The 24,953-nt window shown below is 42.1% G+C and overlaps 1 protein-coding gene across 2 annotated transcripts in view; it reads left to right on the forward strand.

Moving 5' to 3' along the window:
• The window catches only part of mpp7a (MAGUK p55 scaffold protein 7a), a 165,517-nt gene that overhangs the window by 72,622 nt on the left and 67,942 nt on the right, over positions 1 to 24,953 (forward strand). For both annotated transcript variants that reach the window (XM_083995638.1, XM_083995639.1), the window contains exons 5-6: positions 9,199 to 9,279; positions 23,216 to 23,347. In XM_083995638.1, coding sequence (XP_083851764.1) covers positions 9,199 to 9,279; positions 23,216 to 23,347 — 213 coding nt within the window. The remainder of the gene's footprint in view (positions 1 to 9,198; positions 9,280 to 23,215; positions 23,348 to 24,953) is intronic.

The raw sequence follows: 24,953 nt of genomic DNA on the forward strand, positions 1-24,953 counted from the left end.
GGTTGCAAATGGATACCAACTGTCTTCGTAACAAAAAGACACACCAAAAAACATCCAAATACTTCCATGCTGCTCGTACTTACTCGGACTTACTTAATTTTTTTCGGGACAATTTTGCATTTCGGGGCTTCAATACAAGACGGGCATTACATACGAGCAGCATGGAGGTATTTGGATGTTTTTTTGGTGTGTCTTTTTGTTAGGAGGACTCTGAAACTTCTCCCAGCCCTTAGTCGACATGAGGGTGAGTAGATAATGAGTGAAATTTCAATTTTGGGTGAACTATCCCTTTAATTAATGAATTTGAGGACAAAATACTCACATTTCACATGATTTATTCTGGCTCACATCGTGCAAAAACACACTGACGCACATCTCGGCGATGCAGCCTTCATCACAGCAGATCCCTCCTCTGTTTCTCACCCTGAGGTTTCTCCAACTTTTTCCCTGTTTAAAGAGTTTTCCTGGGAGTTTTTCCTCAGTAGATGTGAAGGTCTAAGAGCAGAGGAAGTTGTTCTGATGCTGTGTAAAGCCCTTTGAGACAAACTGTTTATAATAATGGGCTATACTGTACTTCTTCGTCCCACATCCCACATCCACAGTGAGATGAACAGCAGCTCCATCACTGTCCTGCTGCCTCTAACCCTCTCTCTCCCTCCTCTGGATCGCTGCCCGATCGCTGTTACCTTGGAAAACCACTGGGTGCCATCAGAGAGCACTGGGCTGTGTCCATATCTATAAGTCCTGTGTAATGGGACACACACACACACACACACACACACACAGACACACACACACACACACACACTGAGAGAGGGCTTCATCAGCGTCAGGTGGTTTTTACTTTACAGTAAATTATGGCTTCACGAGCCTTTTAAAACGTTGAATAAACGCAAGTGAAACCATCAGAAAACGACACAGTTACTGTTGGATAGAGAGGTTAAATAAGTCAGTCACTATAATGAGCAATTATATTTGCTATTGTTTTAATATAATAAGTGGTGCTGTTAATAGCAGTAATTACATCTCCTCTTCTTCCTCTAAAGTGCAAACAGAGGCCGTGCATCGTATAACTGTGTGACCTGATCGTACTTTTACTGAACTCTGCCGCCGCTGGAAGATAATAATCATCTGAAACCCTGTTATCTGAATAATAACAATATAACTTACCCTCTTATTTTTGAAGGATAGTATATGGGCCCGTTGATTTATCATTTATCTTCAGTATTAAGATCTATTATCTGAAACACAGACTCATGCAGACTTTGTTGTTTAAAGCTTTTTAGAGCCTTTGTCTTACTTTTTCTTCTTTAATTCTTATCCATTTGAAAACAGATTGTTTTCCACCGTGCTAACAGACACACACACACACACTGCAGCGATACACATAATGTCTGAGTTTGTGTTTGAGTGTGCTGAAGCTGTAAATTAGGAACGCCTGCAGGCCTGCACCTCTTTATTACTAGTTAAAAGTACAATTGAATCTTAAATCCACTGATGGACTTTATGTATTTCATGAATGGCCCAATCAAAAACACATTTGGAATGAAGTCACTTTGAAAAACTATTTTCTCCTGACACCCACTCTCTTAAGATTTGATTATTTGCATGAGAAAAATTCATGTATTCATTATTTCCTTTTTAATTTTATTTTTGTAAGAGTGCGAGCGCCAGCATTCAGACCGTGAGACTTTAAAAACTTTTATTGAAACCTATAAAATATAATAATAGGGAAACATCTTTGTGCATAAAATGTGTAAAAATCAAATCAAAATGCTGCATGAGAGCGAATTCCTGAGCGGCTCGCTGTAGTCAGTCGGTTCGTTATTGATCAGTCGCAGCACGCCGAGCCAAAGCGCAACTTTTTATCCACCACGGATCAAATGGATGACGCTGACTGGCCCCGAGAGCTGCGGGTTTGTAAATAAAAAAAAAGGTTAACGTGTGTTTAATAAGTTTTAATAAAAAGCTATTAAAAGAAAAGGTCAGCCGGAGGAACTGGCAGCTGCACACAAGAGCAGGCAGCCGTTCGGGGTCAAGGGAGAGCCATAAACTGACACGCTGGGATCAAACTTATCTAAACACCGCAGCGCCTGCCATGACATTTAACAAATGAAATACACACCGTCTCCGAGGAGGCCAGCATCTTTTTACCCCCCTCCTCTCCTCCCTTCTCTCCCCCTCCTCTGTGACGCTCTGCGAATGGAAAATGTGATTGTGAGGTGGAGGCATGATGAAGGTGGAGAAGAGAAGAGAAGAGCGGCGGAGCGGAGCGTGTACTAGTCCAGAGACGAGACGTCCTCTCCCGTCTGTCCTCGGCACCGCTGAGTTATTATGGGACAAGGTGCTTTAAAAATATGAAGGAGAGGAAATGTAGCGTTCACCCACTGCGCCGTAAACAGCCCCCAACGGCCACGAGGAGATGATGGACGGTGCTGAATCAGAGCGACTCACATCCATCTCTTCCTCTTCTTTTGTTTTCATCTTTATCTCTTCTTCTTCTTCTTCTCCTCGATTCAAAAAATCGATTCACATAAGAATCACAATTCTCATTTAATATAATTCAGAATCGATATAAAATGTCCCAAAATCAATTTTAAAAAATAAAACAATGAAACGAATTCTAAGGTAAATCCATTTCCTTAGAATTTAAAAGGCAGCATGTTTAACTGCACTATTTTTTTTTTAATTAAAGAGGCACTTTTAATTTTGTTACTTAAAGCAGAAGTAAGCTGAATGTTTGTGTTAATATAAGTCTTAAATAGTTGTATCTTCCGACAGCAATCACTTATATAGAGTGTTTGGTCTGAAACACGGGTCTGTCAGTCACTCTGCTCTGAGCCGAGGAGAAAACTTTCCTTGTATCCTACAACCTTTATCCAATGAGGAGAGAGAACGGCATAAGGGGCGGGGACTGCTAACTCCATCCGCTGACAGGAAGTTAGCCAAAACCACCGGATCGCTTACTTCTGCTTTAAGCAATATGTGATATTGCTTTTATGCAACAGTTTCAACAATTCCATCTAAGCATGGATATATGTTTAAAACTCAATAAATGTGAAAAAGACACTTTAGTCATTCTGTCTTGCAAAGCAGACTGGAGTAGATCATGAGGATCCTTTAACACCGATAGACTGAAGCAGAAATCATTAGGAATCAAATCGTTTTGAATCGAAAATTGATTTTGAATCGAATTGTAGCCCCAAAAATCATAATCAAATCTAATCGTGAGATAGTAAAAGATTCCCATCCCTACTGTTTACACATGTGGCCTCCCCCCCTTCCCTCCCCCTCTTTCTTTCTCTCTCTGCGTCACTTACTCTGACCTTGCACGTTTCTTTTTTTTTTTCTGTGTGTATATTTGATAAAGTGAAGTAACGCAGGGTTGGATAAAGTTCAGCTGTAACCTTGACCACTGTGACTATTCATTAGCTCCCTCCCTTTCTCCCTCCATGTAGCTTCAGTCTTCTCTCAGGTGAAGTGACAGAGCGTTCCTCCCTAACCCCGCTCTGACCTCAGCCCCCTGCCCGGCCTCACCTCTGCTGCCTTATTCCCACCCCGCCGGGGTCGTTACTCAAACCCACTGTAGGTTTTTCCAACCTCTGTCATCGTCCGCCTCAGCATCACACTTAGAGGAGTACACCATGTTTCCCTGAGCGGCTTATCTGTTACGTGATGACAACACCGGCACCAAATGACCCATGTGTCTTCTTTTTCTTCTGCTTCTTCTTTTCTTTTAAACCGCTGCTTTTTTTCCTATCACAAGTTATTATGGACTAAAGCGTTTAGATTTATCTGTCATCTGAAATACTGAAGTCTACAGCGCTTATTGAAAGAGTTTTTACCCTTATCTCGTCCATTTCTTCTCCATCATTACCAGGTTTTTGTGTAATTTTTATTTAAATGTCAAACGTTTCAACACATGACGCTGTCTGTCTTTAAGACCCTTAATCTGTCAGATAAGGAAAAAATGGATAAATATGAACAACGGAGGCGAGAAAATTCCAGTAAAGTTCATAACATCTAGTTCTGAGTAGAGCTGCACCAATAAATCAGTTCGACCGCGATATCAGCCAACATCAGCATTTTCAATACAGATCTACCAACTTGTGAGTATTGATATGATTAAAACGAAGCTGCTTCTGCCAGTGCAGCACTGTTACTTCATTATTTTGTTAATTTACTCATGCAAAAGATTGTTTATACACTTTTCTGTTTGTTAATTGCTCTCTCTCTGGAGCAGATGTCGGATTCAGATTTTGGAAGAAAAAACAAACATTTCTTTTATTTTTTCATAATTCCACTCCGGTTTTGCATGTATTTTATCTGTTGATGTCATTTGACATTATGTTTGATTAATGAGAAGTTAAAGCAGAAGTAAGCGATCCGGTCGTTTTGGCTAATGCTGCGTTCCAGGCAGGCTTTTGAAACCGTAAATTACAGCTTCAAGTCACGACTTACGACTTTGTAGCGTTCCAGGCAACCCATTCGTGTTTTTCCGACCTGTTTTACCTGTGAAAGTCACTATAACGGCCACTCGTAACTTCCGACCCGTGAACTCGTACCAGATCGAACTGGTACGACTTCACAGGTCGGAAAAACACGAGTTACGGGTTGCCTTGAACGCACCATAACAGTCCTCGTCCCTACGTCACCACATTCACACGCATCCCTTGGCTGCACACACAGCCCTGCATGCCGTTCTCTCTCCTCATTGGATAAAAACTGTAGGATACGAGAAAGGTTTTCTCCTCGGCTCAGAGCAGAGCAGAGTGACTGAGAGACCCGTGTTTCAGTCCAAACACTCTATGTAAGTGATTGCTGTCGGAAGATATAACTATTTAAGACTTATATTAACACAAAAATATCGCTTACTTCTGCTTTAAGTTGAGTCTGTTATCCTTTAATACACCATTTATTGGTAACACTTTTATAGTAGGTACACACTATTAAGCATTAAATACTGAATTCATCATTTATAACACATGAATACTCATTATTATGTAGTTTAAACACAGTTAAAAACGTTTTACTCATCATTGATAAGCACTAACTATTTATAAACTGCATACTAATGAGTATTCATGCCTTATAAATGAAGAATTCAGTATTTATTAATGTTTAACTAATTCTCAATAGTGTGTACTTATTATAAAGTGTTGCCCAATTATTTTGTTATTGATTTGATTGTTTATTCTGTAAGATGCAGCTTCAAACAACACAAAGACTGTATCCATAAATGTCTGATCAGGATAGCTGCAGGTTTATTTCTGATTCGTGATTTCAGTCCCACGTTTCATTGATTTTAAAAACGAAGCCGAGCTGTTGAACTTTTCTAACACGTAACAGACCAGTCCACCTGAGCGTCTTCTCTCTCTCCTCTTCACACTTTGAAGTTCGGCCAAAGGCTGAACAGCTCCACCTGTGGGACGACTCACAAACATGTGGTCCAAAAAAAAAAAAAATACTATATATATATATACACACAACCTCTGTTGCACAGTGTAACCTTGTGTGTGTATGTTCATGCACCGCACATACGAGAGCAGAAACATGACCGTAGATCGTGCGATAGCTGCGACCACATGCTGACGCCTCAGTCAGTGACTTCCTCTGGCCCGGCCTCGCTGCAGCCGCCGCTGGATGAGCAGCACAAGCAAAGTCTTTGTGTGGGACGGATCCTCGTCCAGCCGCATCCAGCAGGACCGTCCATAAATCAGAGCGCAGACGGAGGAGTGAGGAGGAAGAGGAGCTACCAGATATATATATACATTCTGGATGTGGTCCGACTCAGAGATGCAACACAGGTGGATCCTTTGTAGGGCTGCAACTAACGATTGTTTTCATTATCGATTACTCTGTCGATTATTTGAACGATTAATCGCTTAGTTGTTTGGTCAATAAAATGTTGAAAAATGTTGAAAAATGTTGAAAAACATCATTCAGTGTTTCCCAAACCACCAGACGACGTCCTCAAATGTCTTGTTTTGTCCACAAACCAAAGAGAGACTCAGTTTTTTGTCATAAAGGAACAAAGAAACCAGAAATATTCACATTGAAGAAGCTGGAATCAGAGAATTTTGACTTTTTTTTCTTTAAAAAAAACTACCCAAACCGAATATTCGATCATCAAAATAGTTGACGATTCATTTAATAATCGATTATTGTGCGATTAATCGATTAATTGTTGCAGCTCTAATCCTAGTATGTGTCCCAGCCTTATCCCATGATTCATAGCGCCAGAGTTGAGGAAGAGGAGGAGGAGTGTGCAGCAGAAAGATGAGATCGACTGTTTGATAACCTTCAGGTAGCGGCGACGGTTCGTTCGACCTGCAGCAACAACGCAGCCGTCGGAGGGTTAAAGAGCAGCGCGTTCACCTCCTCCATATAAGAACCTGATCAAGGCTCTTAACACTTCAGAGCTGTGGTCACGCTCAGCAGCCTGCAAGTGTGTGTGTGTGTGTGTCTGTGTGTGTGTGAGTGTGTGTGTAAAAGGTGGATTTATAGCCACGCATCAAACTATGAGGCCCTCGCTGCTCCAGTTTTCATGTTCACACAGCAAGAGCTCTGATGGCCCGCCATGAACCCGGCTCTGCTGGAAGTTTCTTACCCTGAGATCATTTAGGTTACGATTTCAAGTTTAAAGTGTCTTTATTGTCCCTCACAGACACAGACAGAGCTCGTTTAGAAGTGTGAAAGTCAAGGAAGACGTGCAAATAAGCAGAGATGGGACCAAGTCACATATGTGCAAGTCTCAAGTAAGTCTCAAGTCTTAACCTTCAAGTCTCAAGTAAGTCCCAAGTCATTTTTCTTTGGGCAAGTCAAGTCAAGTCAAGTCACAGGTTATGTCAAGTCAAGTCCAAGTCAAGTCCTGCGTAGGTCAAGTCAAGTCCAAGTCAAGTCACCTTATTATTGCAATTTCACCCGCAGAATCTAATCTAAATAAAGTGAAGACAATATATTAGAATAGAATATAATATAATAGAACATCTATTATGTCTTATGTCTTATCATGTCTTATAATACATTAATGAGCCTCTTCATACCTGATCACAAAAGGTTAACTCCTACTACAGAATAGAATATAAAATCTATTAGCTATATTCTATCATGACAACACCATTCTCAGCCTGCACTCATACCAAGTAGTTAGATATTAATTTGATATTTTATATTCAAAAGTCAAAGAATGTGTAACATTGAAACATTCCTGGATGCTATGAGTGACAGGCAAACAGCTGTGTAGTCACTGTAGATTCTGCAGCAGTGAGAACGTGAGGCTGAAGGAGAGGAGATTTTTTTATTTTTAAAAAGGACACGTTAGCTTCTCGCTATGGCAACGCTGGTAACAGGTGACTGTTACCATATGTCTATTGGTTACTGTGCGTTTGTCCCGACTCTGAACAGCGGCGGCGACGCAGCGTTAATGAAGCAGCGTCAGGCCGCTCACCGTCACTGAAACTCCGGATGAAATCTCCGTTTAAAAACACTGAGCTGCGAGCGTGATAGCACTCCATGGATGTATTATATTATAGCCTAATAGATCCATGTAGCACGCCCGCTGCAGCGACCCTGGAGGCCCCTCCGTACCAAACCCCCCTCTCACTCTCTCCCCCTCCCTCTCTCTCTCCAGCGGTCCTTTCAAAATAAATGCATAAAAAGTCCAGGGGAAAAAAAAAACACCGACTGATCTGGTGCCGTGCCGGTGAAAAATTCAGTGGTGGCGGCTGGTCATTCAAGTCATTCAAGTCATCGTGTCTCAAGTCAAGTCAAGTCCCGAGTCTTTAACCTTCAAGTCCGAGTCAAGTCGCAAGTCTTTTATTTTTTGTCAAGTCAAGTCAAGTCGCATCAAAATAGCGACTCGAGTCGACTCGAGTCCAAGTCACAGTGACTCGAGTCCCCATCTCTGCAAATAAGCCTCCAGACAACAATATGACACCATCTGTCGTTCAGTAACTGGACAGAGGGAAACCTGTATCACTGGTCAGGCACTAAACCTCGAGGTAACACTTCAAACTGCAGAAAGAGAGTTACTACTCACCTGTTCTGTGAGCTGCTCCTGACTAAATGTGCGATGTAATAAAACTGAAACGAAGGATGGCATCAGGAATTCTTCTAAACCAAAAGAAAATTTGGAGAAAAACAAATCTTCTGCTCCTCTTTTTTGAAAATGTTGCCTTTCAGTTTCCAGAATTTTTTAAAGTTCTCCTCAGACATCCATTCATATCATTGAAGACATTCAAAGGACTTTCATCTTGTATATTGTCGGAGTTCCTAACGCACTTTAAAATACAGAGGAGTATCTCTGTGGAACAATTTACCTACAGCACTAAAATCAATATCAAGAAACACCTGAAAAAATCATTCTTTAGCGAAGATTTGTAAAACTTCTGGATCTGTCAATCTTTATCTTTCATTTTGTATGTAAATGACTTTGAAGACCACCACTGTTGTTTTTACATAGGGGAGGTAGTTTCATAAGCCTGTTTTGGCTTCCACCTCTCCTGTTTAGTTTCATTGTTTTCATTGTTTTTATGTAGGCTATATACACTTCTCACAAAAAGTTAGGGATGTTTGGCTTTAAATTTCAGAATGCACCTAAAATGCACTATAACCTTTACAGGTGAACTTAATTTAACCTTCTCTAAACTTTTGAATGCACATGTCCAATTGTTCAATGTTTCAGTCCTTATTGAATAACATGCTGTTCTCTAACAAGGTGATTAACCACAAAAATGTCAATTGTCATTGAACCACTAAATGTTCTGGTTCGATGACAATTTGTATACAGTCCTCTTCTCTCTCATGGTCATGAGACCAAGACAACACTTTGATCAAATTGATCAAGTTATTGAGACATTGAGATTGTTGTTGTGCTATAGCCACCACTGTTGTTAGCTTTTGTTTGAGATAAAGAAATTACCATTGTATCCTTCTACTTAAAAGGCTTTCATGATAGAATATCATATGATATAACTTTTTATAGGGATATTCTTGTCAAATATCCCTAACTTTTTGTGAGTGTATATATGTGCAAATAAACTAAACAAAACTGTATCCAAGAAATCCTAAAAGAAAAGTCAGGAAATGTGGTTGAACTAAGGTCAAAGAGGTCGTCTTGTCTTCTTCCTACTGTATCAGCGACATTTAGTTTTGCTGATGCCAGTGAGTGACGTGTCTGTGTCTTCTCTTCTTCAGTTGTCTGAGGAGTTGGAGAAGAAACCAGCAAGTGGAGAAATCAAAGAGCTTCTGAAGCTACTGGACAAACCCCACGTCCAGGTGAGTCCAGCTCCTGTTTCTTCTCCTTCTTTTTATGTAAATCCACATCCACATTCACATCCACATTCACATTCACAACCACATGTTCTTATTTTGTCGAGTGGAGTCGTCTTAACAGAAACATCGACATGTCATGCTGTTGTGTTTAGACTTTTGGCCTCGCTCATTTACACAAACAGAGCAGATTGCTGTTTTGCTGTTTCTGCAAGTGATGTGATTATCAAACTGTACACAAAGTAATACAGCTGTTCAGACCCAGGACGTGCTCTCCTCTCTCTCTCTTTCTCTCTCTTCTTTCTTCTCTTTTTTTCTTCTTTTCTCTTCTTTTTTTCCCCCGTCCTCTTGGCTGCAGCCGCCGGCCTCATTAGCCAGATGCAGACAGCTACGCGATAAATTTACACATTGTTATTTTCAAATGCATAACTGCAGCCATCCGTCAGGGCCCTGCAGGTGTCTGAGCCAGACGGAGCTGATAGAGGGGAGAGCTGGACGACGCGCTCCTTCATAACGCACTGTCATCATGCTTATTTGGGCTCTGCCAGAAACAACAGCTCAGTACGAAGTCCTCCTCCACTGCCACAGCACACACACACACACACACACACACACACACACACACACACACACACACACACACACACACATACAGCGCATGCTAATATTCGATACCTCTCAGCGTCAGCTTTGTGAGGAGACGACGTTCCCAGAGGTATAAGACCCAGAGGAGATTTCTCAGTGTCTGTACTAGTGATGTAATGATTCATTTCTCATATTCAGCCAATACAACTCTGTCTTCCTGATAAAAGGAACACACAAACACACACACACACACACACACACACACACATATATATATATATATATTCACACACCCACACATACATACACACAGGAAGATTGAGTGATAATTATACAGACGCACAAGAAAGGTCAAGTGTAAGAATATCAGGTTTTCACTACACGACCGTCGTGGCCAAAAATCCTCTAATACTCTAAATGAATTAGCCTCAAAATGCGTGTGTGTGTGCGTGTGTGTGTGTGTGTGTGTGTGTGCGTGTGTGTGCGTGTGGAGGTGGAGAGAGACAGTGTGTGCTGTAGCCGTCCGTCTGTCCGTCGCTGCACTAAAAAGCGAACAAAACGTACAGTTTACACTTGATGGATGGTGAAAAGGCACCAGATGAACTGATGCAACTCGGCCAAACATCTGCCGCAACCCAACTGTCATCGTGTGTGTGTGTGTGTGTGCGTGTCCGTGTCCGTCTCGACATTTCATGGACGTGATGTTTCAGTAACGCCCCGATGGAGCAGCCTCTTCTAGTTTGGCACAAACACTCTCACTTGGACTCAAAGATGAACAGATTTAGATTTAGACTGTGTGGGGGTCAAACGTCAAAGATGTATGACCTCACAGAACCCGATATCTCATTAACACCTTGCAAATCCTCCTATCGCCATAATCCCTATAGTCATAGCAGTAGGTGCATCGCCTTTAATTATGTTGGTGCATGTCGTTTTGAGATCGGCGGGGCAGAGACGTGAGCTGCTCAGTGAACACAATGACCCCTGTCCCTCATCAAACTCATCAAATACACAATCCAACAACTCCAAAACGCTCTGGTGGACAAGTTGTGACCTGCACATTCACCACACTATGAGATAATCATGTATAATTATGTAACTGGGATGTAGTTCCAGCTGTATTTCCCTCTAAAACAACTCTGTCTGGTAACGTTGTGTTATTATCTCATAGCGTGGTGAATGTGCAGGTCACAACTTGTCGACCAGAGCGTTTTGGAGTTGTTGGATTGTGTATTTGATGAGTTTGATGAGGGACAGGGGACCTGTAACGTTCAAGAAAAAACTGAAATGTCAGCACTCACGATAGAAACTTGAAACATTTATTAAACGCACAGCAGTGTCAAACAGATGCGTTGGTTTCAGCCCTTGGCTTTCCTCAGCGTCGTGATGTTTCAAGTTTCTATCGTGAGTTAGTACTGACATTTCAGTTTTTTCTTTGTTTTGATTTTTGAGCCGACGGCACCCAGTTCATCTTTATATACAAGAGTCGAGCAGCACGCCATTTCTTTTGTGACCTGTACCGTTCACCTCCATTGTGTTCACTGAGCAGCTCACGTCTCTGCTCCGCCGATCTCAAAACAACATGCACCGATAATTAAAGCAGAAGTAAGCGGAATTTTTGTGTTAATATAAGTCTTAAATAGTTATATCTTCCGACAGCAATCACTTCTACAGAGTGTTTGTTCTGAAACACGGGTCTGTCAGTCGCTCTGCTCTGCTGTGAGCCGAGGAGAAAACTTTCCTTGTATCCTACAACCTTTATCCAATGAGGAGAGAGAACGGCGTAAAGGGGCAGTCCTCTCTGTGTGTGCAGCCAAGGGAAGCCAAAACGACCGAATCGCTTACTTCTGCTTTAAAGGTAATGAACCTACAGTACTGCTATGATATAAGGGATTATTATGGTGAGAGGAGAATTTGCCAAAAATGTTGAACTATCCCTTTAAAATCAAAGGTCACAGTGTCAGAATTTCATACAAATGGTTTTCTAGATATGATTTAGTATAAACAGGGATTTAACTGGATGGTAAATGTAGTTTAAAGTATCACAGTTATTGTCAACACACGTAAATCACAGTGTGTCCCATGTATCAAACACACAACACAACACCACAAACCCACACAGCTGCTACACAGGGACACCGTGACCTCCTTCCCCAAGTGAAATGGCGGCGGCAAAGAGAGAAAAAAAAAATACCGCATTTATTATTTTGATTATTCTTATAACGGTGAAAATATTTGCCGTGACGAGGGTCAATCCATCAACGCGCTGAGCCTCGGCGCTCGTCATCGATCAGGAAGTTCAGCCTCTCTGGACTGATGAGGTGAGGAGAGGCAGGAGACCCGGGCCAGATGCTCCGACTGCAGCAGACACGGGTCGCATTCAGGGGAAATTAGATACGTTGCACAGTTTCTTCCAGTTGGACTTTGATTTGAACACTTTATTGACATTTTTTCTTAGATTACCTTGCTGCTGCTGCTGCCTTTTCTTAGTTCATCTTCCTCTCTCTCTCTGCTTTTGGCTCCTGTAAAACAAAACGCCGTCTAAACCGAGCCACAGAGCTGATCTCAGAGCAGTGTGTAAAAGAGCTGGTTGTTATTATATTAGTTGTCTACTGTTGCTACGGTATACATGGTCGTTTAGCTGTAAGCCACTCTGCGACAGGCTGTCTCCAGAGGTGCAAAGAAACACCAGTGTTCTTCATCTTTTTTTCCCTCGTGCTAATCAGCCGTCCCAAAAGCCTGCAGTCCGTCCAGTATTTTATTAATCTCTTGTCCTGCAAATGTAGTGATGGATGAAACTCTAGTCAGTCAACAGTTGGCACCACCTCCTGCTCCTGGAAATAACAACATGAAACTTCAAAACACAGCGGCATGTAATTGGATAGATACAGTGTCATGCAAAAGTTTGTTAAGCAAGTGGAAGATGAAATGATCTCCAAAGGGCATAAAGTTGAACATGAAGCTCTCTTTTGCAATATTTTAAGCAATATCAGTGTCAGTTTTTCCCATATTTTTGATCTTTGTTTCCATTATTTTATCTATTTCCATTATTTTATCTTATGCCTGTTCACTGTTTTCTCTATGATGTTTTCTTCACTTTCTAATTGCTTTATTTTCTCAATGATATTGTATTTGTATTTTGTGAAGCACCTTGTAGGTCTAACCTTGGTTTTGAAAGGTGCTATAGAAATAAAGTGAGAAGGATAGAGTGAAGAAGGGAAACAAAGCAGCAGCCTGCAAAAGAATAGGAAACCCAGGAGACTTGAGCTCTCAGATAACTTTGATAACTTTGTCAGAAAAGATATTTACTATTTACACGCTATGATAGATACAAAAGAAAAGAAAAATTTGATAGTTATAGATAGATATGTAAAGGGAATTATGCCTTTTGGAGATCATTTCATTTTATCTTCAACTTGCTGAACTAACGGAGTGCCCAAACTTTTGCATGCCAATATCTGTTTATAGCCTATAGACACATGCATACAGTACTGCTCCTCCAATGGCCTCTGAATTCAGTATTATAGAGATAAAATAACAATTTAACAGCAACTAAGAATCTCCCTCTTGTTTTCATTTACACTGATGTGCTGCTGGTGCAAAAAAAACAAAAAACCCTGAAACCTTCAACAGTAAAATACCTCTGTCCAGCCTGGTGTTACGTTATGTAATTTTGTAAATCAGTGTCATGTAAGTTAAGTTAAGTTAAGATTCCTTTATTTGTCCCACAATGTAAATTTCCCCACTGTGGGACAAATAAAGGAAACTTAACTTAACTTAACTTAACTTATACATGACGCAGATTTAGAAAATGACATAACTCAAAGGTAAATCATCAATTAAAACTAAACAAACCCATCTACATGTCTGTTTTTGCATTACAAGAGAGAGAACATGACTCCTGAGTCCAGAGAAGACGTGACCGCCTCAGCTCGTCGTCAGCTCTGTCACAGTTTGACCGATATTTACTTGTTTTCTCTCGTGGTTTGTGTTTCTCTCTCCTGAGCTGCTGCTGCGCTCTGACCCCACCTCCACGCGCCGCCGGGCCGACCTCGGCTCTCGGTGCAGAACGAGGTCAGCCAAGCGATTCTGCACCGAAACAATGGAAAATATTTGGCTACTGCTTCCTCTGCTGCACCTCGGCGGACGGCACTGTTATAATACAACTAAGCACAGAAGCAACTGAGGACAGGAGGACGCCCGCTCATCAAAGACGTGATATACAGCGCTACAAGTCCAAACCCCTGTTTTAAGAAGAAAAGAGAGAAAACTGTTTTATGTGCTCCGACATAAATCCACCTTATAGGGTGCTTTTAGATTAAGTAGAAATTATTTTTTTAAATAAACTTTTCCCTGACTTCACAGAGCTTTTCGGCTACTACAGTACACCTGGTTTCGTCAGGTTCAGCGTTTTGACATCTGCATGTGTTCACACACTTGCACGTTTTCTCGACTTTATGACCTCTGCTCTCTCATGTTGGTTCAAGTCCATAACCAGCTTTGGAGCATGTGGGCCCAGAAAACAAACGCTCCTCCTCCTCCGACCAAGTTCAACGATAGATTAGTTCCAGCGCCTCCTGCACCGCTCTCTCTTGACATTGTGTCTCAAACTGTAGGCAGCATGTGGTGCTTCAGGAGAGAGGTATGAAAACTAGGGGTGGGAATCTTTTACTATCTCACGATTAGATTTGATTCTGATTTTTTGGGGCTACGATTCGATTCAAAATTAATTTTTGATTCAAAACAATTTGATTCATAATGATTTCTGCTTCAGTCTATCGGTGTGCAAAGGATCCTCATGATCTACTCCAGTCTGCTTTGCAAGACAGAATGACTCAAGTGTCTTTTACACATTTATTGAGTTTTAAACATTTATCCATGCTTAGATGGAATTGTTGAAACTGTTGCATAAAAGCAGTATCACATATTGCTTAAGTAACAAAATTAAAAGTGCCTCTTTATTTAAGAAAATAGTGCAGTTAAACATGCTGCCTTTTAAATTCTAAGGAAATGGAGGCCGACAGCCAGCAGATTTGTTTCATTTTTTTATTTTTTAAAATCGATTTTGGGACATTTTATATCGATTCTGAATCGTATAAAATGAGAATTGTGATTCTTATGTGAATCGATATTTTGGCACACCCCTACCTAATGAAAACGCTGCTCCCTCTCTCTCTGTCTGTCTCTCTGTCTGTGTCTCTCTGTCTCCATCTGTCCTCCAGGGCACTTGATACCGTACCAGCCGGCCCCCGGTGTAAATCACAGGGCCGGGGGTGTAAAACACAAGCAGATGGCTGTTGCTTTTGAATGGCGTCTCTGTGCGATAGTAACTGTATCACTCTTAATTATGGCTGAAATGATCCATTCCTAGGGTGGGGATATAAATCAAGCTCCTTAAAAACTCCCCTCCTTCTCTCTCTCTCTCTCTCTCTCTCTCTCTCTCTCTCTCTCTCTCTCTCTCTCTCTCTTCTCCCTCAAACTTTTCTCATTTACGATTTGCACATGAAAAAACAACTTTTGCCTGTATTAGCCCCCTCCCCTCAGCAAGACTAATATTGACAGTGATGAAAGTGCCAATTATGATGACCGGCTGTTTCCGCCAGCGTGCAGCGTAGAGGGAGGTTCAAGGCTTAAAGGGATAGTTCAACATAGCAAATTTTAGCAAATTGGCCCATTGCCACAATTGCTATAGTCATAGCAGTAGGTTCGTTACCTTTATTTGTCGGTGCAAGCTATTTTTACAACCGCCAAGCCATCTCCAACTCATCAAACACACAATCCAACAACTCCAAAACGCTCTGGTGGACAAGTTGTGACCTGCACATTCACCACACTATGAGATAATAACAGAACGTTACCAGACAGAGTTGTTTTCGAGGGAAATACAGAGTCTGCTTGATGAAAAACCGTCCCTGAAGGCAACGTGCATCAGCGGTTTTGCATGTATTTACCTCTAAAACAACTCTGTGTGGTAACGTTGTGTTATTATCTCATAGCGTGGTGAATGTGCAGGTCACAACTTGTCCACCAGAGCGTTGTGGAGTTGCTGGATTGTGTATTTGATGAGTTTGTTTGATGAGGGAAACCAAGAAATCCCATGAGCCTCCATAGCGTATAGCTCTGAGCAGCTCACGGCTCTGCTCCGCCGTTCTAGAAATAGCTTGCACCGACAATTAAAGGTAACGAACCTACTGCTATGACGATAGGGATTATGTCAATGGGCCAATTTGCCAAAATGTTGAACTATCCCTTTAAAGAGAGAGAGGGAGAGGGGTGGGTGGGCGTCAGTGTCGGTGTCACATCCCAGCCGGCCTACAGCAGCGCTCACAGCGGGGCAGCAGTTGCACCGGTCCTGAAAAATGAGCGGCCCAGCAGCGACAGGGTGAGGGGGTGAGGGGGTGAGGGGGTGAGGGGGGGGGGGGGGGGGGGGGGGGGGGGGGGTGAGGAAGGTGGGTGGGGGGCTTTAATGAGAGGCCAATGCCAGGAATGTACGGGCAGGTTTATTTTGTCAAGCGCAGTGATCTGTTTTTCTAGGATCCCTATTATGCCTAATGAACACAAACACGCGAACCAAGAAAAGGACAGGATGCCTGGAAAACAAGGGAGGGTTCAGCTTCCCTTCATCTCTCTTTCCTGGTCTCCCTCTCCCTCTCTCAATTCACTTCAGTTCAAATTCGCTTAATTGGCATGAATGTTACGAGAACTATGTTGCCAAAGCATCAAGAATCAATGAAACAAAACAAATACAACTCACAGAATCAAATATAGGCTATACAAATAAAATAAAAAAGTATATATACATTTATACTGTATACCTATGCATGTGTGTGTGCTGTCTCGCTTATACACAGATTGGGTGTCATTACTGTAGGCAGTTGCAAGTTGTTATACAGTATATAATGAAAAATATATATACAGCTCATATTAGATAATGATGATAATAATAATACATACAATAAAGAAAGAAATGAAAAACAACAACAACAATAGTATATCATAGTGTTACATAGTGTTACATATTCAGGGTTCCCACGTGTCCTGGAAAATCTGGAAAACACATGGAAAATTAGAAAAAAAGTCAAATGTCCTGGAAAAGCTTGAGTTGTCCTGGAAAATGATTTATCACAGCTACCGGAGCTCTATTTGACTTTTTCAGACCCTTCTAAGGATTTTGTTTAAAAAAAAAAAACATGTTTGTGCTGTTCTATGATAAATTTGTCATAATTTCTAAGCATTTAAGAGATTATTTCATAAGTTAGAGCCTTTAGACTGCACATCTTTAAATCAGATTTCTGGGAGAGAGAATGAGAGAGAGGAATAAACATAGAAACAAACTGATTACATTTACAAAATAAGGTAACATTGTCGAAAAGAACACTTCTCCAAAGCATGAATAGGACAGAGGATGAATCAGTGGCATAAAAACTAATGTCAGACTGTATAGCAGCTGAAAATGTCCTGGAAAACAATTTCAAGAAATGAGCGGGAACCCTGATACTGTGAAGCTAACTTTACAAATGGTGGATCTTCTCCCAGACAGACTTTTAACAGTTGTGCTGCAGTTATCTGCTGTAGGAAAACCTCTCTCAGTTTGGTACCGGGGGGCAGGAGAGGAGAAAATGGGCCTCTCTCTCTCTCTCTCTCCTCGGGCCTAAACATGGATATGACTCCCAGATTTGATTAGGGGAAGCTAATCCACCGACACTGGGGCAATAACAAGACCCACTGACTCAAAAAAAACAAAAAAAACACTGTGTTGTGTAAAACATTTAGTTACCTGTGTGGCTGCTCCCCATGTCAGCGGTCACCACCACCAGTCAGGGCAACTGCAGCATGTGCTACCTATTAACATGGAGCTGTTATTGCTACTTCCTAGAAAGTTTTCACAAGGAATTAGCTGTGGCTCTGTTACGGGTTGTTAGACGACGCAGGAACGTGGGGGGGAGGATGTGGTGAGGGGGAGAGGAGGAGGAGGATGGGGGGAGGAGAGGAGAGGAAGTGCCACCAGTGAGAGGACACTCTGAGGTCAGGATATGAGGCCTGATGGATGTAGTTCAGAGGAAACATGCAGCAACTGGAGGAAAGAATGCAAAAAAGAAAGAAAAGAAAAGAAAAAACGTCTCTATGGAAAAGTTTCTGAAGTTTTATTGTATTTATTTACTCCAGCCAGCTCAGATTGTTTAGTCCTAATCAATCAAATCTATAAAACGACAGAATATAGAAGGCAAAATCCTCTCAAACAGTTCACAACCTGGATCCAACAAATGTTTTGTGTTTAAATGAGATCTCTCGGTCTGATTAATGATTCAGAGACATGACGCACTGGACGAGTGGAAATGGAAACTTCAGCCTCCACCACCACCACCGACCGATCACTGTCAGGGGAAGTGATTGATGAATTGTTTCAGTGACATTTCAGTCTCTCTTTTCTCTCTCTGAGCTCACGCAGCAGAATAAGAAAAAGAAACAAAAGCGGTGAAGTCGTTCTCCTCCTCCTCCTCTTTCTCCGCCTCCTGCTGAGAGGCTGATGGACGCCTGGCTGACCCGCGTGTTGTCGCGACACAGATCCGGTGCTGTGACTGACAGTCAGATACCATAAAGAGAGCCACAACGCCGCACGCGTCCGACCCTCAGACTTAAAGGGATACAGTAGTTCACCCAAAATTCAAATTTCACTCATTATATCTGCTCACCCTCATGTCGACTAAGGGCTGGGAGAAGTTTCAGAGTCCTCCGTGCCTTCTTGGAGTTACGGCGGGGCGCGGCGCAGCAGTATTTGTCCATATAGTGGTTGTGAATGGTGCTCAGTTTTCTTCGTCCAAAAAGACACACCAAAAAACATCCAAATACCTCCATGCTGCTCGTCTGTAGTGTTTAGTTTAGTTACCTTTATTTAAACTCGTTACTCAGTACACTGAGGCAAGCCTCATTTACAGTGCAGACGAGAGTACAAAGCAAAACAAACAAAATACAGAACAGATATACACAATAAAATACACTAAAGGACAGAACAGAAGACATCAGAGGAAACAATTACAAACGGAAGACAGGGAATTATTAATTAATAATTTGAAGTGATTGAATGGGACAAATGAGTTTAACTTAAGAGTTAGTTGTAGATGATTCCAGATGTGTTTTGCACTGACACAGGAAGAGCAGTGAACCGAGACACTGGGAGCTTCCGCTACAAACAAGCTTAAAATATAGACTTATTTAATTTTTTTCGGAACAATTTCTCATGTCGGGGCTTCAATACAAGAGGGACATTACAGACGAGCAATATGGAGGTATTTGGATGTTTTTTGTTGTGTCTTTTTGGATGAAGAAACTCCCCCCGTAACTCAGAGAAGCCACGGAGGACTCTGAAACTTCTCCCAGCCCTTAGTCGACATGAGGGTGAGTTATAGATAATGAGTGAAATTTGAATTTTGGGTGAACTATCCCTTTAAAACCTCACCGCCCGCTGCAGCTTCCACCAAAGGGATGTTTTCAGAAAACGGCTGGGAATCCGATACCACGCCAAATTCAAAATACGTTTTCTCGACTCGACTCTGAGGAGGGAAAAACTGAGAGAGAGGGAGAGAGAGAAAGAAGGTAAAGAAAATAGAAAAAAGAGATGGTGGCCACAAAATCAGAAGCTTTCCTTTGTAAATATTAGCTCTGATATTTTATTCGGTGCTGGCTGCAGCTCCGTTATGAAGTCATATATGTTCACACGCGCTTTGCTCATGTAATATTACTGATCTCATCACAACAACTGCGACCGCAGACTCTCCATCGCTGCCTCGACACGGTGCTATGAACATAATTTATTTGTTATATCGAACACAGACTCGAGATCCCCCCCCCAACAACCCCCCAACCCCCCGTTCCCATTCACTTTCCCCTTTTATTGTCTTCATCTGCAAACAGTTTGGGTTTTTCCAGCGTTTCCAAGAGGATATTTCAATACCATAATGACAGCATCCTCGGATATACAATACAACACAACGACAACAACGTGTGTGTTTATATGTACTGTACAGTGCAGATGAAAGCCAGGAAAACATTGTTAGCCCCCCCTGCCCCCCGTTCTGAGAAACTACACACACAAAAGTGATGCCAGGGAGATTTTGGGAAATTTCCACGAAAGATAAAAAGTGAAGTTAGAGGATTAATGGCATCTGAGAGGAGCTTGGACAAAAGGACGAAGAAAACAAGAGCGATTCAGGGGAGGGGAGATGAGAGAGAGAAAAATGTGGAATTAAATTTGTGTTCTTCTGGGATTTGGAGTGATTTTATTTTATTTTTTTTACTTTTTTCTTGTTGTTTTGTCTGGTCTGCAGCGCTGTGGTGGATTAGTTTAGAGCCAGAGCCCTCTTTAAGGTTAGCATCAACGCTAGATTTAGAGTAAAATGTTGACATCAGGTATTAAGAAGTAAAGTGAGTTAAAGAAAAATGATGGTCCATTACAACTCACGTATTATTATTATTATTACTTTGTCTAGCTTTGGCCAGTCGCTGTTCCTGGCTACGATTCACACATCAGGGAGATTTTTTTTTGCAGAGATCTGGGAACACGACGACCTGAACTACAAGCTAAAAGACACAAACAATCAGACAGGAAAGTGAACAAGACGACAGTTCAGATTCAGTTCAACTAAAAGCATAAACTAGACATGCGACCACCTGTAACCTGTAAAAACAGCGTGCCGGGGCACCGTTCAAGTTTTTATTTTCAGTTAATTCACACAATATGTTTGTGTATGTCATTTAGGTTTTAGTAGTACTTACATAATACAATTATGTATTACATTTTTGTGCAATATCTACAGACTTCTGCTTGTGCAACTGGGTGTAATGGGCATTGTGCAATACAACCTGGCACTTTAAACTGATGTGCACTTTAGGGCCTTGTGCAATACTATCTACTGTAGCACTTACATTCTTATAGGGCATCGTGCAATACAACCTGGTACCTATGCACTCCTGCACTTTAGCACTCGTCATTTTAACCCAGCACTTATGCACTTTATCTCCCAGAACAAAACTCTTATGGTCCCTCTACCTGTCAATATGTTCTTCATTGTCATAGTTGCCTTTTTGTCTTTTTGTGTTGTCTACATTATTATGTGTAATGTGTGCTGTTATTGAACAGTTTTTATATTTATGTGACTCCCGTACGGAAATTAGCATTTTATAGCTATAATCTGGCACATTTACATGTTTTTATGTCCATTAAAGCAGAAGTAAGCGATCCGGTGGTTTTGGCTAACTTCCTGTCAGCCGATGGGAGTTAGCAGTCCCCGCCCTCGTCCCTACGTCACCACATTCACGCGCATCCCTTGGCTGCACACACAGAGAGGACCGCCCCTTTATGCCGTTCTCTCTCCTCATTGGATAAAGGTTGTAGGATACAAGGAAAGTTTTCTCCTCGGCTCAGAGCAGAGCAGAGTGACTGACAGACCCGTGTTTCAGACCAAACACTCTATATAAGTGATTGCTGTCGGAAGATATAACTATTTAAGACTTATATTAACACAAATATTCTGCTTACTTCTGCTTTAATTAATGTGCACTGTCCCATTCAAATAAACAAATAAAATAGATTATTATTGATGCAAAAGTTCACTTCAGAGCTGGATGTGCAGGATGTGATGAATCTGCATGAACACAAGTCAAGAGACGTGAGGAACGACATGCATCGAACCTGCAGCTTCCAGCATCACGTTATTAGTTATTATTAGAGCGACGGTTCAAACTCAGTCTTTAATCATCATCATCATCATCATCATCATCGGGACAAAGGGAATGAATGGAGCCAAGTTCTCACAAGTATACAAGATAAACCTGTGTGTGAGTGTGTGTTGGTCAGCTTGTCTCTCGGTGGATCCCAGCCACACAGACCCAGTTATGTCTCCTACTCTCATCTGCTCCCAGTTAGCAACATCTTGAACGCTGTACTGCAGCATGCTCCCATGTCATAAAACACACAGCTCCTCTTCTCACTATATCCCTCTCTCTTTCTCTCTCTCTCTCTTTCTCTCTTTCTCTCTCTTCTCTCTCTCTCTGTCTACTTTTGTCTGGCACATGAGGTGGAAGATGTTTTTCTCACTTCTCTCTCTCTCTCTCTCCCCTCTCCTCTCCTCTCCCTCCTTCAACCACGGAAAAAGCAGCACGCGTCCAGCAGCTGCATCTCGGTCCGGACACGGAGTCGTTAAATAGTTTTGAAAAATGAAATGTCTCAATGGCATCATTCTTGTCTGTGTCCCGTCTTCTTTTTTATGTCTGCTCGTGAATGTGTGAAATATCTGAGGCGGCTGAGAACTTCATCGCTTTGAGGCCGAACCCGAAAGCCGCCGCCGGACGCTGCAGAACATCTCCTTTCTCCTAGTGGCCAAAGTTACCTCCTTCTCTCCCTCCCCTCCCTTCCCCTTCCTCCCCTTCCTCTGCTGGTTGCCTTTAATCAGAGAGATGTATGGAGGGAGAGCGTGGGCCTAATGACAATTAGCGCATGTAGCTACATTAGTACTGGCCCTGAATGCTTTCGAATCCATCACCCAGCAGCACTTGAGGGAGAAACTCCAGTCCATAACCATCCTCCATCCTCACAGGCTCTGCAGTTTCTCTGTCCTGCCCCCAAAAGAAAGAAATGATTGATTGAACTCTTAATAGCGCACGCTGCTCTGCTCTGTTTTGTTAATTGTCTGCAGGGTAAATCTGAGTTCTTTAAGACTTGACTGATAACCCTCGTGTATTAGATTGATTATGTTCATTTTGTCTTCTTGTAGATATACAGTAAGTTATGTACAAGATAACTGAAAGGTATAATGTGTAGGAATTCCCCCCATCTAGCGGTGCGGTTGCATATCGGAACGTATTCTTGATGTTGCATTCACGTGAAATCGGGCGGACGTCAGACAGACAACAGACGCTGCATGTAACAGGATAAACAAGCGTGAAAAACAATACAGGCGTGACAATATGTTGTCATGGTGATGCCGTATTGTTTACCTGACCCACATTTTACCGTGTTTCTCTCGTGGAGTAAAATGACATCCGGTTGGTTTGCCGACGGCCGTCTGCCTGACTGCACCTGAATGCAACACCAACACACTTATCTGTTTGTAACTACTTGTAACAATCTAATGTACGAGAAAGCTTTCATTTGTATGTGTGATTCGACTTCAGTGAAATACGTATTTATGAAAGCAATATTTGATTTTTGCTAATAAAAACCCAAATAAGTTGCATACTGGGGCTTTAACATCTACAGTTCGAAACTGTCAAGCAGGTAACACACTTTTTGTCTGAACACAAGAAAAAAATAACTTATACCCTTGTGTATTGTTTCTTTCCTCCTTCTTCTCCCATCCAGAGCCTTCTGTCGGTGCACGACTCGGTCGCCCAGAAGAGCTACGACCCCGAGCTGCCTCCGCTGCCCGAGGACATCGACGACGACGAGGACTCTGTGAAAATCATAAGACTGGTCAAAAACAAGGAGCCTCTGGTGAGTAACGAGACGTCACGTACATGTTGGGTTTTTTTGTTGGTTTTTTTTTTTGCAGCAGCAGATACCAGACGGTATTTTTGAGGTTTTGGCCGCCTGAAGTGGTGTAAAGACGCAGACCGTGACCCACAACATCGCTGGTCCCAGTCAGGGAATGCCAGTTTAGTTATACTGCATCGCTCTCAGCTTTCAGCAAAGATAGAAAAAACACATCCTCAACACGCATCCATCATCCGGTTCTTTTATTATTCAACCATCTTTATACTATTACAGTCCTGTTATCTAGGCTTTGTTCCCTAATCCCCAAATTTCTGCAAACCTCTTGTATCAGAGCCACAGGTCAAGCCAATACCATACATACTTTTTTTTTTTGTGCTTTTGAGGTACTCGCCTGTGGGAATCCAACCCACAACCTTGAAGTTGTAAGCACACCAAAGCCGACCACAATTACCCTGCTCTTGGCCATGAGTATTTTCAGCCAGTCTAGGCTCGGTGTCTGTGAACGGCTTCCTTTTCTATCCTGGTCAGCGTCCTTCTCTCTCATTGTGAACATGTCCGTGCTCTTCAGCCGTCGTCACACAGATGTCAAAAAAATGAAAAAGAGAGAGAGAGAGAGAGAAAAAAAACAAAAAAAGGGTCTAGACCTTCTAGACATCTCGGCTGGCAGCTCCACCCTTCGACATCCTGGGTGTCTGGCTGCGTTGTTAGATTGCTGCCATGCATCCAGATCCAGATGCCGGGCATTCCCCCGCTGCTGTCAGCTGCTGGTGAAGCACGTTAAAGGGATAGTTCACCCAAAATTCAAATTTCACTCATTATCTACTCCACCCTCATGTCGACTATAAGAGCTGAGAGAAGTTTCAGAGTCCTCCGTGCCTTCTCTGAGTTACAGGGGGTCTCGGCATAGCAGTGCATGTCCATATAATGGTTGTCAATGGATATCAACTTTCTTGGTCCAAAAAGACACACCAAAAAACATCCAAATACCTCCATACTGCTCGTCTGTAATGTCCCTCTTGTATTGAAGCCCCGACATGAGAAATTGTTCTGAAAAAAATTGAATAAGTCTATATTTTAAGCTTGTTTGTAGCGGAAGCTCCCAGCGTCTCAGTTCACTGCTCTTCCTGTGTAATTTCTCATGTTGGGGCTTCAATACAAGAGGGACATTACACACAAGCAGCATGGAGGTATTTGGATGTTTTTTGGTGTGTCGTTTTGGACGAAGAAAGTTGGTATCCATTCACAACCATTATATGGACATGCACTGCTACGCCGAGACCCCCTGTAACTCAGAGAAGGCACGGAGGTGTGAAAACTGTGAAACTTCTCCCAGCCCTTAGTCGACATGAGGGTGAGTAGATAATGAGTGAAATTTCAATTTTGGGTGAACTATCCCCTTTAAGGAGTCGGCTCCTGCTGCACGGTAACTCCACCAAACCTAATTGCTGCTGGTTTTCAGTTGCACCACATACTTTAAACTTTATTTATTTATTTTCTTGCATAGATAATTGCCCACCGTTTTTTGCCTTTGTTGTGAGTGACGCCCCGGCTCTCCTCTCTGAACCGACCTCAGTCGTCTGCGACACATAAGAACTCAATTGCCCGA

The sequence above is a fragment of the Trachurus trachurus genome (assembly GCF_905171665.1).
Source record: "Trachurus trachurus genome assembly, chromosome: 20".
Taxonomy (NCBI): Eukaryota; Metazoa; Chordata; class Actinopteri; order Carangiformes; family Carangidae; genus Trachurus; species Trachurus trachurus.